Source organism: Anser cygnoides, chromosome 1, assembly GCF_040182565.1.
Source record: "Anser cygnoides isolate HZ-2024a breed goose chromosome 1, Taihu_goose_T2T_genome, whole genome shotgun sequence".
Lineage (NCBI taxonomy): Eukaryota > Metazoa > Chordata > Aves > Anseriformes > Anatidae > Anser > Anser cygnoides.
Genome location: NC_089873.1, coordinates 41,522,189 through 41,540,164, shown reverse-complemented (window position 1 = coordinate 41,540,164; position 17,976 = coordinate 41,522,189). Strand labels below are relative to the sequence as shown.

The following is a 17,976-nucleotide window of genomic DNA, read 5'->3' as shown; positions in this document are numbered from 1 at the left end:
TCTGTAAGAAAAATTTATTGAGCCTGCTAATGTCAGTGGCTTTAAGTTGGGTAGTACCTAAAACCCAAGTGCCATCTAGTGCTAAGACTGAGACACTCATGTGCTGAGATTCAAGAGACATCAAAGCAAACAGAAACTAGCCTCTTGCATCACAGCATGCAGGAAAGGATTTAGTAAAGGCAGAGTTGACTTTCTAGAAAGCCAAGAATACAACTTTTTATGGGAGCTCTAAGATCAACTACACAGTCAAAAGCGTTCCAGTTATGGACCTTGTTAGCGCTGAAACTCAGAAGGGGCTGTTTATGAGAGTGAGCTTGAGCAGCTCCACTTCAAATTCATCTTGAAGACATTTAGTGTGGTGTTGTTGTTGTTGTTTTTCCCCACTTTTCATTGTATATGTTTAGGACAGCAGTTTCTAGATTCTTTCATTCAACAGCTCACTCAAAAGGGTTACTGTGCTTCTCAAATTGAGGTGGGAGGAGATCGAAGAGTGATAAACTTTTGGCAATAATTCACACAAACTTTTTCAAGCAAATCTTACTTTTCCCCACACAGTCTTTAACTGTAACTTTTGAAGTCTTTGTAATTATAATTTCATAATATCTGCTAAATTAGTCTGATAAGCCTCTAACTTATCAATGCTGTATATTGCACGTAAATGTTGCCTCCAGTATGTCTCATATTCAGACGTTGCATTTTCTTTTGAGCTATGCAGCAGCAATGAAACATTCCTAGTTCTCTGTGCCTTGAACATACTAAATGATCATACTGCTTTTTTTTTTTTTTTTAATCTTCTGTTTAGAATGGACAGGCTTGGAATTGAACTTAAACAGTTCAAGCAGCCTTTTGATGGAAACTTTGATAGACTTGTGTAGTTAGTTTTTTCTGTGTAGCTTTATGTACTTCTGTGGGACTGTATTTTTAGGCCCTGTAGTGAGCTAGCATGGCCTTGCCACCTCACTAAGACCGTATTTTTGTGACAAGGTAGCACGTACAGATTTTAGGACTGCTAGAACAAGTTTCAGTTCCGGCAGTCCACCCATAGATTGAAGAATGTTAATTTAGCTCACTTGCTGTGTTTGCATTCTATAACTGAAAACGTTGTTAACCGTTAGCGGGAAAATTACTAAACTTTTATTGAGATTATTTTTGGTGATGAGACAAGCTCATCACTTCTTAACCTAATGCAAGTGCAACAAAAATGAACCTTTGACAAAACTATTTTATTACAGTTTTAAAAAAATGAGCATAAAAATACTGAATTCAAGATTGCATTTTTCAAAAGCTGTAGAGCAGAACTGGGCTTGCTGATGTAAGCTGTTTATGTTGTTACACAAATTATCCCTGGTAAATTGGATTCTTGTAAATCTTATTAACTCAGACTTACATCAGAATACCACTTTATTTGTGTTTGATAAAATGGATTAAGTAGAAATAGTGATCACTGAAAACATGAAAAAATCACCAGGCTCCTCAGGAAGGGTTTTTAACATCTTCCAACTTGTAAATATGCAGTAAAAACATATTTCAAACTTGTTATGAAAATAACTTAGTTGTTTAAGAAGCTGTACTTGTGGTAAAGACAGAAATCTAATTAAAATTGTAATATTAAAAATTCTATAAGAAGACATTTAAACTATTTTTCGGTTTGGTTTGTTTTTTACTGTTATTTGTGTTGTATCCTTATGGCTTTAATTAACGAGAGTTTGTGCTGTTGTTTTTTATGTGCCTTTGAGTATATGTTACAAAGTGCATATGATGAAATGCTTTTTGGTTTTAAACTTGCTGGTAGCATACATATGTATTTATTTCTTCAGGATATAATGTCTGAGTTGATTTTTTTAAGAGTGTGAGGAAGTGAAAATCCATGAAGAGGAGTGCAAAATTCACAACATTCATTATAGGAAAATTTTGCTGTTCTAGATTTTTGTGGATTTGAATGAGGACTCTTAATTTGCAAGCTGCGATCATGGGAGCATCGTCTAGACTTATACAAGAACAATCATACAATCATTAAGGTTGGAAAAGACCTCCAAGATCATCTGGTCCAACCACCCCCCTACCACCAATGTCACCCACCAAACCATGTCCCTAAGCACCACGTCCAACCTTTCCTTAAACACCCCTAGGGACGGTGACTCCACCACCTCCCTGGGCGACCCGTTCCAATGCCTAATTACTCCTCCTGAAAAGAAATGTCTCCTAATTTCCAAACCGACCCTTCCCTGGTGCAACTTGAGGCCATTTGCTCTCATCCTATCACTAGTTACCTGTGAGAAGAGGCCAACCCCAGCTCCCCACACCTTCCTTTCAGGTAGTTGTAGAGAGCAATAAGGTCTGCCCTGGGCCTCCTCTTCTCCAGATCAAACACCCCCATTTCCCTCAGCCGCTCCTCATAAGACTTATGCTCCAGGCCCTTCACCAGCTCCGTAGCCCTTCTCTGGACATGCTGCAGGGCCCCGATGTCTTTCTTGCAGTGAGGGGCCCAAAACTGAACGCAGTACTCGAGGTGCGGCCTCACCAGAGCAGAGCACAGGGGGCCAATCATCTCCTTGGTCCCACTGGCTACACTATTCCTGATACAAGCCAGGATGCCGTTGGCCTTCTTGGCCACCTGGGCACCCTGCTGGCCATGTTCAGGCAAGCACTGACCAACACCCCCAGATCCTTTTCCTCTGCACAGCATTCGAGTCACTCTGCCCCCAGCCTGTAGCGCTGTATGGGGTTGTTGTGACCAAAGTGCAGGACCCGGCACTTAGCCGTGTTGAACCTCACCCCATTGGCCTCTGCCCATCAACCCATCCTGTCCAGGTCCCTCTGCAGGGCCTTTCTACCCTCCGGCAGATTGGTGCTTTCCCCCGATTTGGTGTCATCTGCAAACTTACTGAGGGTGCACTCACTTCCCTCATCCAAGTCATCAGTAAAGATATTAAAGAGGGTGGGCCCCAACACCGACCCCTGGGGAGCTATTGTAACTGATGCTTTATAGCTGGCAACTCAGCAGATGATGCATTAGGGTTTTGGAGCTCTAGTTTCTGTTTTTCACGTGGAGAACAGTGACCTTTACAGACAAGCTCATCAATTTGACTGCATCAACCCTCAGAACGTCTCCTATTTTTATCCAAGGCACCAACAAGATGCAGATGGAGTGAAAATGCGAGTAGTATCTGGCAAAAGTATGTTAGGATGATAAAGACTAAGGAGGAGATATTTTATAGAAATGTAGACCTTTGAGCTAAATTAGCAGCTCTGTGTTTAACACACTTCTCTTTGTGCTCAGTGTTAAGGGTTTGGTTGTTTTGTGTGTTAGACTGACTTACTGTGTGACTAAGTGCATGCTCATCACAGAAGGCTAAGCACTGGGCATGGCTTTCCAGAAGGAGCTTGAGCCGAGCTAAGAGGTAGGATCTGCCCCTCCTTTCCAAGAAGTAGATGTTAATTCAGTTTGCACTAGGATGAAAATGTAGTCTGTGTTATGCGATTAGAAACAGAAGTGGTTTAGACGCAGGGAGGTGGATTGACAGTGGAAGCAGAATGATTGGTCTGCCAGTAATGATCACGGTATCATAACGAATAGAAGGGAGAAGTTGAACGTGCTGGCGGGGGAGAAAATAAGGGTGTTTTTGGTTGTGTGGAGCTTGTACTAAGGGCGGTTATTCTGGAGTAAACATCTGAAGGACTAAAATCCTACAGACTTTGGTCTGTAGGATGCTGCATTTGGAGAGAAAACACACATCTAGCTATTTTTGCATGAGAAAGAAGGTGGAGAGTGAAAAATACGTGTTTCTAAGCATTAGCTCCTGAAGAACATTTGCTAACTGCTGGAGGGATGAGATGCCTTTGGAGCCATAATGACCAAGAAAACACAAGATTTGCAGACATTACTGTCTTTTGATAATGATTTCTGGTTTTCTTCTCACATTTCCTTTGACTTTTCTCTGTATATCCAGACAGACTTAATCATGCAAATAACTTGATGCAATCTCCTGTTTCGCTCCACTGTATCTATCCATTGAATAGAGAAACTGAAGAATGGCTAAATAATTGATTACCTTGACCCAGTAAGAGCCACTTATTACTGAGCTTATTTTACCTGAGTTCATCTTCCCTTAAAACTGACTCAGCACTAGAAAAGAAACAGCTTGAGGGTTTGTTGAGGAGGTTCTCTGACAAGCTCCCCCCCTTCCCCCCCCCCTTTTTTTTTTAACAATTTTGCATTAAGAGCAAATGAAATTAGGCACTTTCTGTATAGAGTGAGTGCAGCTAACACCTTGGATATGTTTATTAACACTTTTGCTTTTGAGTGCAGTGTGGGAATTTTGTCTAAAATCTTGCAACCCCTATTACTTTGACAGTCTTGGGCTTTCTTGCTGCATTCTTCGGAGGTATTTCGCTTTGTCTTACTTTGTCTTCTGATGCACGTACCATAGTATCATGGAGGTGAAGCCCCAGTTCTGTAAATCTGTGACTTACTTGGAACAGCTTTACTGACACTTGTGTCAGATAGGATGTGAATAAGGTTCTGCTCACAATAAAGAAGGAAGAGTTTGACCCTATATAATTTGTTTTCAGTTTGTGTTGCCAGACTGACTTTCTTGTGAATGTGAATGTTTGAAGTTGTGCTGTGTGTGGTTAGTCTTCTGCATCTATTATCTTGATGTCCTGCCTTCTTACTGTAATGCATTCTCTGGCACATTCCTCTGCAAGTCATTGTGCGTTTATTAAAACTTGCCGTTTCTGAAATGCTACTCCACCCAGCATTTGTGGCTCGGGTAAATTACATGTACTCCTTTCTGTGTGAGGTATGGCTTTGTGAAAGTGTGGTGCTGGGTTTGAAGGGCACAGCAGGGCTGATTACTGTGAAACTTCTCAGGCAAGTTCTTTTTTTTTTTTCCGTGTAAATCTCGGCAAAGCTGGTGTACTTGAACCTGAACTGTGACCTTGAATTTTCTAAGTGTTGAGATGAAAAGTGTTGAAACCTGAGCAGTGAGCAAGCCTATTTACTTTGGGTGGGTGGAGCTGAGCAGGAGTGTTAGCAAGCAGGGAGGTGGAGGCAAGTACAGTTGCCACTGGGGCGCTGGGAGCCTTGGTATTAGTTCATAAACCATTCTCAGACATGCCTGTGGAATTACTCCTCAGCTAGACTGCTCTTGACACGGAAACACTAGACAACAGAAGAGCATTTGGTGAAAGAAACTTGCTACTGCAAACTACCACAACCTGTAGCCTCCTGGTTCAGATGTCTCTTCTGTGAATCAAATAGTGGTGTCTGAAGGCAAGTACATCTTTACTATCTGTTTCTGTTAAATAGGAGAAAAACACTTTTGCTTGAAGTCCCCATGCAAAAATCATATGTTGGATAAAACCCACTTGTAGGTATGGTAGCCTAGCAGTTTGCTTTTCCTGCTTTCTGCATACCGTATGGAATGTGTGTATCCTGCGTGTAGAGAGTTATCTATGACCTTCTCATTTGTTGAACTGGGGGGAGGATCCTGCTGGAAACGTCGTGTTGTCGAGATGTCAGAGCAGATGATTGTCAGACTTGAAGAGTGAGTCTAAAAAGCTTCTGTCTTCTCTGCTACACTGTCAGTTTCCCCTCTTTGTTCTCCTCCCTTTAGCTTGTACAGAGTTTGGTTTCATGATTTTTGGGCTTTGCTTGCACAACTCTTAGGGGAAAAGGATTTTTTTTTTACTCTGCATTACTAGATGTAATCCTGAGCTGTATTATTGCATCAGTATCTATTTCAATCAATGTGTTCATCATTTAAAATTGCTAAAATCTATGTAAAAACTTACTATGTTTAAACTTCCTCAGTAGGATAGTTCAGAATGTGATTTGATTTTTAGAATTCAATTTCCATGCATGGAAATTCATACCTGTGCAGCTCACAGAGGTCTTTTTTAATAAGCCTGTGCTTTTTTTCAGCTGTGAATATTTATCAATTGCAGAAATGTTTTAAAACTAAAACCAGGCTTTGTCAAAAGTGTTCATATGCTGTTGGAATGGCATGCGTTGTCTTTTTCATTTGTGTGCAGAGATTTATGTTTTGCCTCAGGCAATATCCTGAAAGAATGTCTTAAGCACAGGATTATGATTTGGTTTTCACCCAGCATGTATTACTAAAGAAGCCCTGATTGAATTGAGTAGCTGATAGGAGAAATGCATTCTGTCTTTTAGACATACATATAAGGTATAAATTTTCCTCCTTGAAGAGATGTTCAACAGATTATGATGGGGGTTGGATTGGATTTTGTGGTCTTTTTGTTTGTTTTTCGTTTGAGATAGATGAACTAAGTATTTCAGTCATGGGCGTTCTCTTCTTTCTACTGATGTAGATATTACATAAAGCAGAAACCAGAAGGCTTTTTCTCCCTTTAAATGTGAAGAACCTAATTTTTGGTATGAAGAATCTTCCTTTTTTCAGGCACTGGGGCATGCACCTGGATGCATTTAGGATAGCAGATATTTTCCTGTTTACACAGACATTTACATAAGTCTACCTTCTGCAGTTGGATTTGGCTGTAGTTCTATTTGTGAATATTTTGAAACCATGTAAACTTACAAGCTTTGTATGTTAATGCATTTTCTGTGTCAATTATTAAATTATTAAGGTACCAAGAACCAAATCTGTTGCGAATAGAAGCTTTCCTGTGATGTTAGACTAATGAATGATAGCAATTCGGTTTTGATCAATAGATTGGTTCATTTCATATGAATTTATTTTCAGGTTGGGGTTGGAGAGAAAAAGGATTATTATTTTTTTTTCTGTTTTAATATATGGTGGTTAATGAAGTGCACCTTGCCGCTATTACCTGCAGAACATGCAAACAGCAGCTATTCCGAACTACTCGAAATATCTTTTCAGAAAGCTTCGAGAATGAAGCTTGTTGCAAGGAATGAGGAGGGTTTCTAGAAGCTTTGGACACCAAGTGCATGGAGAGCAGAAACCTCTTTAATATTTCAGGCAGATTCTCAAGAGTCATAATAAACTTTTAATTAAAAGTTTCAGCTTTCTTTTGACCTAACAGTCTTTCTGTTGTGTATCAGTTATCTTTCCAGCAGTGTATACTGCATTGAAGTAACTGAAGCAAATGAACACGTGTCCAAGTACTAGTGGGCATAATAAATCACAAGCTGTTGCAAAAGTGCAGATCTAGCGAATTTTCATAGCCAAACCATGTCCTAAGCTGGTTTATCACTGCAGGTTTAAGTGAAATATGAAGATGACTTGGTGGGAGAGAGGGAGATGAAGGAGAAAATTTAAATTAGAGTATTTTTTCTCCTCTCCTTGTGGTGGTGAGACAGTCATCTTTGGCAAAAGGCATAATGTGCCTCTCCCGTATTGCTGTTAATAAAGGAAAAGTTTCTTAGTAGCAGCTGCCTGATTCGGGAGGTAGCTTCAGAGAGGGGAAATGTGACTGTAACATTATCGTGCTTGGAATTCTAGCCAAAGATTTTAGGTTTGCTTCTAATTGGAGAAAGGGACATAGGAAGGAGAAACAGGTTTTTAGTCTGTACTCTGTTACAGCTTGGCTACATGAACAGCACCAAGGACAGGAGAGAGTATGGGAAGAAATGAGGGATAAACCTTCAGGATTATATTGTTTCCTCCAGCCCCTGGATATCTAGCCACTTCTCAGTAAAAGGAACACAGTGTGGCAGAGAAGAATACAAAGGGAAAGAATCTAGTAGCCTGGTAGGAATATTTTTGGGAGTGGCTCCGGAACTAGCTGGCATGCCAGCTGGAGATGCAGAAGAAGTGGTCTGGAAGGCTGATGGTAGTCTCCGGTCAGCCTGTGTGACCCTCCTCTGGCAGTGCAGGATACAGGCAGCATCCTCCGAGACCAGTGCCAGTACAGTCTTACTGGACGGGGTCAAAGCCTCAACGCCAAGATAGCGCTTAACACAGCCGTTAATTGAGCAAAAAAGGTCTGTAATGAGATGATACACTTCTTCCTGTGTGAAAGGGGAGTTTTTCTACTGTGGGTTTCTCTTGATTTTAATTAGAAAAAAAAATAAAAATCATACCATAGTGGCTTGCTCTGTTTTGTAGCCCAGAAGATAAATTTGGAGAAGTGATGTGGTGCTATGTTTATTTAAAAAGAAATGATGGATAAATGGAGACAGGCATTAAGCAAGACATGCTCATCTACTTTCTCCCCATGCTATGCCCAAGTAAATAATTTTTCACTTCTCATACAAAAGAAGTGAAGGTTACATGTCACAGGTAATGATTTCTGTTGATGGCTTGTATTTGGCTATTTCAGCTGTATCTTTTCCCCTTTTTTCTATTCTTTAACATATACTGGAACATTTTTCTGGTAAGAGGCATGAAGAAATTCAAGCAATTCATAGCATCCTGGAAGCTACTATGCTTCATGATCAGAAAAAATACTTTCAATGGTTTCTGTATGTACCTTACCGTATGTATCTATAGGTACTAATGCCCATTCTTCACAGTTAAAACCTTTCATAGAGGTTATAGAATAATTTCAGTGTACTGTATTATTCTTTAGCCAACGTGAACTGAAATTACTTATTTGCAAATAGTGCATTTGTTTACCTAAACAGTTGGAGTAAACGGTATTATTAAAAGATTAATCAAATTCACATTACCACTAATTTGGTTTAGGGGATGCATGTCACTTTGTAAGAAGAGAAGACCTCTTGTACAGAGTAAGGGAGAGCATAAGTTCTCGTTTTCAAGTCTATTTTTAGTGTTTTATTTTTCTACTTTCCAGCAAACGGAGTAGGTTTCAAAGTGTATTTCATCAGAAATGTGGTCTGATGGGAAAGTGGAATTAGCGGAGACAGGAAGGAATATTCCATGCATGGAAGAAGGTAGTCAGGCATGCTAGTTGTCAGGGCAAAGAAACAGCTGATCAGATGAGCAATGCACGAAGGTGGTTAGGGAGAGCTTATTTGACTTCATCCTGGTACTGATCGGCAAGACCAGTTTGGATCATTTGATTCCTAGTCTTGAAGCACAATTTACTGGGATTTTTTTATGTTTAAAATTTAAGTTGATTAGTTTAACTGCTGTATTCATTGCATAAAATATTTGGGGCATTAAAAATAAAAAACTTTTGTGTGGAGCTTACTTTGTGCAACTCTTCCAGGAGTTGGGCAGTTTGCATATATAAATATGGCAGTGTTAGAAAAAGCTATCATTTCACCTTTTAAACAAAAATAAGAAATGATGATGTAGAAACCATGGCAATCAGCTGATGAAAGCTAGCTAGGTAAGTACCTACGGAGGGAAGTTCAGCACGTCTGCGTAAAGCAACACATTGGCTTTCTTTTCAGGTTCCCATAGTGTACCCATAGTGGATATCAAATAAGGAAGCCACCTTAGCTCCTGAGTGCAATATTAGTTTGGGATGTGAAAGACTAACAGGAAAAAAAAAAAGATTTAATGAATCCTTAAAACCTAAATAATGATTGTTTTTATGCACTTAGAAAGCAAAGATGAGTAGGACCAAAACTGAGATGTAAAAAAATGAGACGTGCTGTTGTTGTGGAGAATAGAAGCTGAAACAGAGCTGTTCTGCTTTAAGTGTTCTAATGGATTTGATGAGGACAGTGTAATGTTGCTTGGCTTGCTGCTGATTTGGCAGCCTCTGTCTCTTCGCTGCATTTTTCACGTGTGCCCTTCGTTTGTTTCTTTCCTTTTGTATCTTACTCATCAGAATATGAGGTAGAAGGCTGTTACTGCAACACTCTTGTTCCAACCAGCTAATGCTAACCAGCTTTCACAGAGAACATAATCCTTACACAAACATCTTAACTCATGAAGGAAGAGGGTCCACTGCGACGTAGGTTTTCCTCATGTGCTGGGATTTCATCTGTGTTTTCTCCAAGAGCTGATGGCCGAAAACTTGTCCGGAATGCTTCATTTGGAGGATATTATGAACTCTCTCCTGCTTCACCAGGTTTGTTTTGGTCTTGCGTTTCTTAAAATGTACAGAAGCGAATACAATTTCCACCTCAAATTTTTCAACTTGAATGAAAGTAATCTACTGAGATGTTGGTAGACGCTGTTAACAGAAATCAGAAAGAATATTGCTTGTATGCATCTAGATAATAGCTCTTTGTTAGTAGCAAGAGCTGTTGTAGATAGGCAAACAAATAGGTTAGCTTACCCTACAGCAAATATCTGTTTGAAGGGATACTGTTTACTTCGTACTGACTGGAGTATTTTGTTTTGATTTTGGGGGTTTTTATGACTGAAGTTCTGTATTGTGGTTTATAAATCTCTTCCTTCCCTGTACTTCCCTTGAAATAACAGGACAGAGCATAAGGGTATTATGCTACTGAAGAGTCTTCATGCCTGTAATTAGTGGTTTGACATATAATGACAAGACAGAGTGAATTAAGGCTAGAACAATAACCTTGCTAAACTCTGTACTGCAAGACTTTAAAGAAATTTAACATCATAAATAGCTTGATTCTCTTTTTGCTCAGATTGTTGTCTCCTGAAAGTCAGTACTAGAATATTGAAGTGAATTTCTAGAGGTTTGTTGTCCGTAATAAGTATTGCTGATACTTGAATTTCAGTAGTTTACTTCAGTAAACTTCAGTCCTTGAAAATGTGTACAAGGTCACCTTTTTCTGAAAAGCCACATTGTAAAAATTGTGCATTCCTAGCAGAATTATTCTACATGTGTGATTTGACTTGTGCATGTGCATGGTTTGTTACAGTCCCATGGGTCCAGAATGCTGGGAAAAAAGAATAGCTTTTGCTTTCTATTGTGTGCCTTCTACAGAGCAGCTCACTGACTTCCTAAGTTCTGGCTCCGAAGTCATGGAAAAGAGTCGGGGTGCAGAGTGTACGGGAGGTTGCAGGCTGGCGATTCAGGAGCTCTCTGCACCGCTGGCTCGTGCTGGCTTGCAGAATCACTAGAGCGGCATGCTCAGCCACTGGCAGGTGGGGATAGTCCCTTGGAACACCACATTCTCTTTAAACCTCCTGTTTTACAATATAACATTTCCTTTCCATGTGCGTCAGGAAATGATCAGCCTTCTACCAAGAATCTAACACCGTGTCTTATTAAAGCTGCTCAGGAAATAAAAGATCTCAAACCTTGAAAGGATGGAGGTGGCAGCTAGACAGATCCTCCCTCCCTTTAAAATAAATGTATGTAATCTGGAAATTACTGAAATAAAAATAGATTAGTTTCCTATTTATTTCCTTCCTGTATGGGATTGTACATTAAAGCTGATCAGTGTCTGTAAGTGGACAATGAATGACTTCTTAAAATGCAGAACGAATGGAAATGAGCTTTTAGTTAATAAAATCAAGTGTTAACGCATAACTAAGAGATGTGTTCTCTCTTGGAATCTTCCATATATATGAGTAATTTAAACTATTAATATACTGGAAGGTACACTCTTTCGGTTTGGTTTAAGCAAGGAGTAGTTATTGCCTGTCTAAAAGATACTGGTGTAGTAACATTGAGAGAATTCTTTGGTTATGATTATTTCATTTTCTGTGGTGTTTGCAAAAGAAAATACGAGTCTCAGAAAATAGGTTAAAGGGCTTTGCCTGCTCTTCTGATTAGTTCAGTTTCAAAATCCATGGAGGAATCTGAATAAGTTAATATGGGATTATATTCTTAAAACTGGTTGTCAAAATAAGCTTCTGAAAATCACTAGGTTAAAAACACTTGTCTCCTGTGTTTGAATCCTAAAAGATCTTCCTTTTCCTTTTTTTACAATGTTTACTAAATAGCACTAGTACTGATACCTCCCAGAAAGTTTAGCTTATTTTGTTCTTCCAGAAGCATATCATTTTTCAGCTCAATAAGTTGTTTTTTTCAGAACTGCACATTCACATCAGTCTGTTCCTTGTTTTTAATTTGCAAGTTAGTAGTATTGTTGCTTCGCTTGCTGGTTTTTCAAGCATTCTGTTGCTTTTAATTTTTTTACTGGTTCTTCTGTCTATTGGAAAAATAAATGCTGCCACCACCACCAGCAGAAAAAAAAAAAAAAACAAAACAAAGAACCACCTCCAGTGGGTAGCAATTCTTTCTTACCTTTTGGATAAAATAGACTTAGTATTAAGAAGTAACTTTTTTCCTTTTTTTTTTTCTCACTAAGGTATTCTAGCTGCAGGTGATATTTGTTGAGAGGTACAAAAGCAATATTTGACATGTAGAAGATGTTGTATGGTTATTTTGCTTGTTTTTTCCCTTTCCTTGAGATTGATTAAAGGACAGATTGCAGGTACAAATTCAAAGAATGATACCTTCAAAATAGAAGTTTCTTAACCAAACACTTTTGTTTTAAAATGTACCCTACCATAGACTTCATCCTAAGGATTCTTGAACACTAATCTCACAATGTTTCTACTGATAATTTTTTGTCAAAGATGATGTTTTGGGGGACTTGTTTTCTTTTGGTATTGACAGTGTGTCAATTCTATGACTCTTTCGGGTCATAGAATCATCGAATGGTTTGGGTTGGAAGGGACCTTAAAGATCATCTAGTCCAGTCCCCCTGCCAAGCATTGTTTGGTTTTTGTTTCAAAAACATCTTGCACGTGTGAAGTTCGGGTTGTTCAAGTTGCACGCAGTTGTCCGACTCTCACATCTTTCTGAAAGTTCATTATGAGTTTTCATCTAAGCCTACAAGTTTTAGAAGGACCCAATAGGAACATAGTCATGGAAAGTTTTTATTGGACTCTAAGATCATATTGTGAACAGTAGCTGACTTCACTGGGTTTTGTTTCTGTTAAGACATAGTGTTGCTCTGAACACAAACTCTGTTATCCAGAATTGCTTTAGAGGCTACAGGAGTGAAACTTGTGTTTAAAAATAAATAAATCTGCAAGTGCATTAAATAATAGAGAATATAGAGAAATCCAAGAGATTTAATAGTGAGGAGTGACAGAAAAGGACTTCATCACCTGAAGTTCTGCATTGTGAAAGGTGGGCTAAGGTTATCCTATTAAAGAGTTACTGATTGAATTATAGGATTAGAAGTAGCAAGAATACTAAAATATTAAGCCCCAAACCACTGATGATAAACATTGAAAAACTTGAAGCAAGTTATTTTTATTAGAGACTACCTCCTGCCCTAGCAGTCTGTGCTGCAGGCAGTGACTTCAATGACTTTTTGTTTATTAATATCAAGAAGTATAACTTTTAGTACCTCTGGGGCTAAAAAACTACAAGAAGAGCAATAACACAAAGCATCATTTTGAGGCACAGTGTTCTTGGCTATGCTGTTATCTTTGCCAGATATCCATAGAGAAACTTCTAGTTCATAACTGGTAGCAGGAAGGGAAAAAACAGCATTTCTTATTATTGATCCTATGAATATAATTGTTTTGATGTTGTTCCCTTGAGCAAGTATTTCTTCAGCAGGGTGTGTTGTCCTCAGTTTGGGCCCGTATATAGCCTTTTGCGATATTCCAGGACAAATATCCCTACAGGTATCATCTCAAATTATTCTCAGAAGAAAGAAAGCTATTTGTTGTATGGACATGCCCCTGTCTTTATGGAGATGCACTGGCAAAAGTGTGTGTTATGCTAAGGAAGGCTGTAACTGGAGTAGCACCTGAATAATGATCTTTTTTAACATGTATTTTGTCACACAGGGAGAAAAGCCTTGTGTCTTTGTTCTGGGTTAGCTTATTCCTTCCACTGGGAGGGGAGCTACAAGAAGGATAGATCAGGACATGGAGTTGGCTGATTGGGTTTTTGTTATTAACTGAAACAACATAGAGCCGGAGTCTGCAGCACTGTGACTTAAGTATTTGGATTTACCAGCAAGTCCCTCAGACATCATTTTGCTGTTTGTATGGCTAAGGGAGGGATCAGTAAGTGTGGTGGCACACTTCTAAAGCAGCAAGTGTGTGTACCTCTTGACCTTGAGGCACTGGGAGCGAGAAGGTGAAGTTCAGGAAGACAGCTTTGGTTTTCGCCTCCGACACTGCGTACAGAGCAGCTTGTTCTGTTTTATTTCTGTTTGGTGATACTGATGAAAATCTTGTTTATGCAAATAAAAATGTGTGTATGTTGGATAAGGATGTATAAAGTCCTTAAACTGTTGTGCTTATAAAGAAAGCTGTGAATTACAGCTTCTCTTCTGTTAGCACAACCCTGACGTAGCACTTCCTTGGCAATTCCCATCACTAGGTATTTTGTGTCTGTGTTTAAATAGATAAATGAAACCTGGAAGGTCATTAGGAAGTCGCTACGTTACATTTTCAGTGGAACTTGGTTCCTAACTGGGGTTTTCCTTTGGGTGTGGGGTGAGGATAAGATATCATTACTGTGATTCTAGTGCATGTTTGACTGCCTGAGACTGGCATCAAATCTAGTAACTTCTCACTGAATTTAGGCCTGTCCTTTAAGGCTTGAGGTGACCTTTGTTTTGTTCCTGCACCTAATTGCTGGTCCTGTAGAAAATGTGCTTTAGTACTTGGTCTTATGTATGAAATGTGGCTTCTGGACTATGGATCTTGACATGTCTGTTATTTTTGTATTATTTTTTGCCAAATACCCCAGTACTACAGATATTCTGCCTGTCTAGTTACTTCTTCCGTGCGGCCAAATAGCCTTCTGCGTTACACGTTTTTATTAGCTGAACAAAGCCCTCACAGATGCATTAAAAGCATTTCAAAAGGAAGGGTTTAATGAACTGGGTACATAGGGGCTTCTGTAAAGACATGTAAAGTTTTGTGTAGACAGACATAAAATGTGACTGTATTGCAGTGCATATATGTTTTTAAGTCTGTTCTTCATCAGAATCTCTGCAAAAGGTAATAAATTAAAGAAGAAAACAACAAGAAAAAAATGGTTATTGAATGAAAACTAAGAGGAATCTTGTATTTCTCACATAACCTGAAGAGCAACCTGATTTCTCAATAACTTGCTGAAGCTGAAACTTCCAAGATTTGTGTTTGTGATAGGTGAATTGGTGCTGTCTTAGCGTTTCTCAGTAGTGTAAGCGGTGGAAGGGTGAAGATACTAATTTAAAAAATAATTAAAAATCCCTCATTAAACAAACTGCTCAACGGTGTTACAGAGCCCTTAAGTTCTTGTGAGCCGCATAAAGCCTACGAACACACGCATGCACTCTCCTGAAGCACATGAAGTGAACTGTTTCTCTGGAAATCCCCTCATGTCAGAGGAGTTAGGGCCGGTTTCTCCGACCAGGTTGTGGCCTGGGTGGGCAGGGGGAGCTGGGATGGGGCCTCTGGCCTCCCCCTGCCCGCAGTTTCTGCGGGTGTGGTGCCCTCTGTTGGGCCCGGCCTCCGGGCTCTTCAGCTCTTCAACTTCAGCTATCCAGCGTGGCGGGCGGCCACGCAACTGTTGGCATTTTGACTCAAATAAATGCATAGGAATTTGTTTTATTCCAGTCTGTAAGAGCATATGCTAGAACCAACCTTATCAAAGAAAATGGGTCACTGAGGTGTTTCGTCTGGTAACCGCGCCAGATTATTTTTCTGAGCGTAGAAGGAGAGCCCCGCGTGCTGTTGTGTGGGACGTGGCAGCTGCACGGCAGCATTTCTGCAGGTCGTGGCCCCCGTCCTGCTGCCACACACGTCCCGGCCACCATCAGTGACTCACTTTGCTCTGTGGGTGCTGAGAAAGTGGTGGGGTTGCGTTGTGAGTCACTCACGTTAGTGTGGCATTTCGACTTTAAATACAAGGTATGTCAAGGCAAAAGTATAAATTCAGGGTTAATACAAGCAATCTGTTTCATGTACTTGTAAGAAATGCGTTGATAAGAAATCAACTGGCAATCTTAATCCATGTTGTAGGTTTGCTTTCACGTGTGTGGATTTTAATGGTTATTTGTAGCCAAAGAAATGAACAAACCCAAACTGACTTTATTTGGTGTTGTGTGTGTGGGTAGGGGAGAGGGGGAGCTGAAAGGACAGATATTGCTGATTGTATTTTCAGCTGGTCAGGTCATTGGGTTGGGTGCAACACCATCCAAATGCAGTGGACTGTTCTCACCTCTTGGAGGGTTTTAAATTAGACTATACTGCAATAACTAATATGTTTTCAATTGATGTGATGATCTAGTATGTATATGATGTTTGAAAATCTGATTTGCTTGTGCTTTGTATGCTAAATACAAGTGCAAATTTATTTCAAAGGCTAGCTCTTGTAAAATGTAATGCATTCAAATCATTTGCAACAATGCTGTCTTTTCTTTAAGGTTTTGACAAAGGGAAGGATGATGTGTCACAAAATAAAGAGGATACAGCACATTCTATGTCAAAAAGCAAGGTAAGGAAAGCAGCCTCAGTTAGGGCTTAAAATGTCAGCATACAAAGGAGTTGAGTGTCTATTTTAATAAATGCAAATGTATTCGACTTTCATTGTAAGTAATCTTGGAGATTACTCTTCAGATTTGGCTGTAGATAAAGACCAAAATGAACTTTAATGTAGTTCTCGAGATGACATCACATGAAAATGAAACGTGGAGTCCTCTCGCTTTGATCGTGGTGTGGATGTTGCCTCACCAAATGTAATGTACGGCTGAGCCATCAACAGTACATTAAAGCAGATATAATTGCTAGTGCATGTTTATGCTTTTTGATTGTCTTTATTAATAGAAATGGAAAAAGCAGGAGCCGTGCAAATTCATAATCATCATATTGTAGTCCCAAGATGAGAACAATGTGCTGAGATGCAGTAAAAACTGAGAATGTACAAAATGGAGTTGGGAGGCACATGGCAGTAACCAAAAATATATCATCTTGCAATGGGGGGTGAACTTTAAAAAGGAAGAAAATGTGAGCTACCTGAGCAACCAAAAAATACCCTTGTTACATAGTGATCTCATTTTTTTTCTCTCCGGACTGTTCTGTTCTGATAACATTTACCTACATGAATAGTTTGCAATAGCATTCTCATTCAGAATAAAGTATTCTTTTTGATGGTCTTCGTATGGTATGCATATAACGTAAAAAGTCATTGCAGTAATGTAGCAAAAAATCTACCTTAGCTATCTGTTCCTTTCCCAAATCCTTTTAAATTTATACATTACACTTACAGAAGCTTTAAATGCTAAAACATTGTATAGGATGGTCTGATGCAACATTTCTTATATATTGCCTTTAACCCTTAAAGTGCCTGCTATGTCAAAACACTAAATTTTTATCTAGTTATTTTTAGGTATTTAGAATGTGAAACCCCAGAAAAATATTTTTAATTTTTAAAACTGATGTCTTTTTCTCCTCAAGACTTTAAAGAGGAGAAAGATGGTGTTCTGCGGAGGAGAAGGTTCTGTATAATTTGATTGCTGAATTGAGTAACTAAGTTAAATTGTTTTTCTTATTTAAGCATTGCTGTGGGATAGAGTTTAAAGGCTTTAAATCATCCAATTGCATGTTTTGGTATTTTCTGCTAGTAACTCCACTGGCTTTTTTGGCTTTCAGGGAGGAAAAAGGTGATAGTAGACCCTGCAAACAGACTGCCAGGGAGCAGCAGGAGTGAGCAGCTCTGCAGGGAGGGCTGGCCAGGAGCAGCAGCACGACAGGCAGGAGCAGTGCCAAGAGTGCAGCCGGGCACCTCGAGCAGAGCAGGGCTGGCAGTGCGAGCTAGGCTCAGCTTATGGCATAAATCCACAGTGAGGGGCAGGCCTGAGGCCAAGCCAGGAGCTGAAATCTGTGGGTCAGCAAGGTGCTCGGCCAGGCGCAGCTGTAGCCTGGCTCAGGCTGGCACCAAGGGCTGGGAGCTGAGATACAATGCATCCACCTGCCAGGTGAGGTGGGGGAGATGGCTGCTTCCTGGCACAGCTCTCTTCACAGCAGCTCGATCTAAGGTCGGATCACGCAGTGCGGTGCATCAGAGCTGGCCGTAGGTACAGGCAGCACAGCCTGAGGAGCAGGGGGGAGTGCACTTAAGGCCTCGACACAAATTTTTCTGCAGTATTTCATGTGTCTGACTCTTCAAGAGAAATGTTAACACAGAAACTGAAGAAAATCAATCTGATTTAAACATTATAGTAAC

At 39.8% G+C, this 17,976-nt stretch overlaps 1 protein-coding gene across 5 annotated transcripts in view; it reads left to right on the top strand.

Annotated features, from left to right (window-relative positions):
- OSBPL8 (oxysterol binding protein like 8) overlaps positions 1 to 17,976 on the top strand; it is a 90,615-nt gene that overhangs the window by 44,813 nt on the left and 27,826 nt on the right. For 3 of the 5 annotated variants that reach the window (XM_048047432.2, XM_066993222.1, XM_066993209.1), the window contains one exon: positions 16,178 to 16,248. In XM_048047432.2, coding sequence (XP_047903389.2) covers positions 16,178 to 16,248 — 71 coding nt within the window. Of the gene's footprint in view, positions 1 to 5,155; positions 5,276 to 9,690; positions 9,934 to 16,177; positions 16,249 to 17,976 lie in introns of those variants that run through there. The other 2 variants (XM_066993221.1, XM_048047434.2) reach the window with 2 other exon arrangements.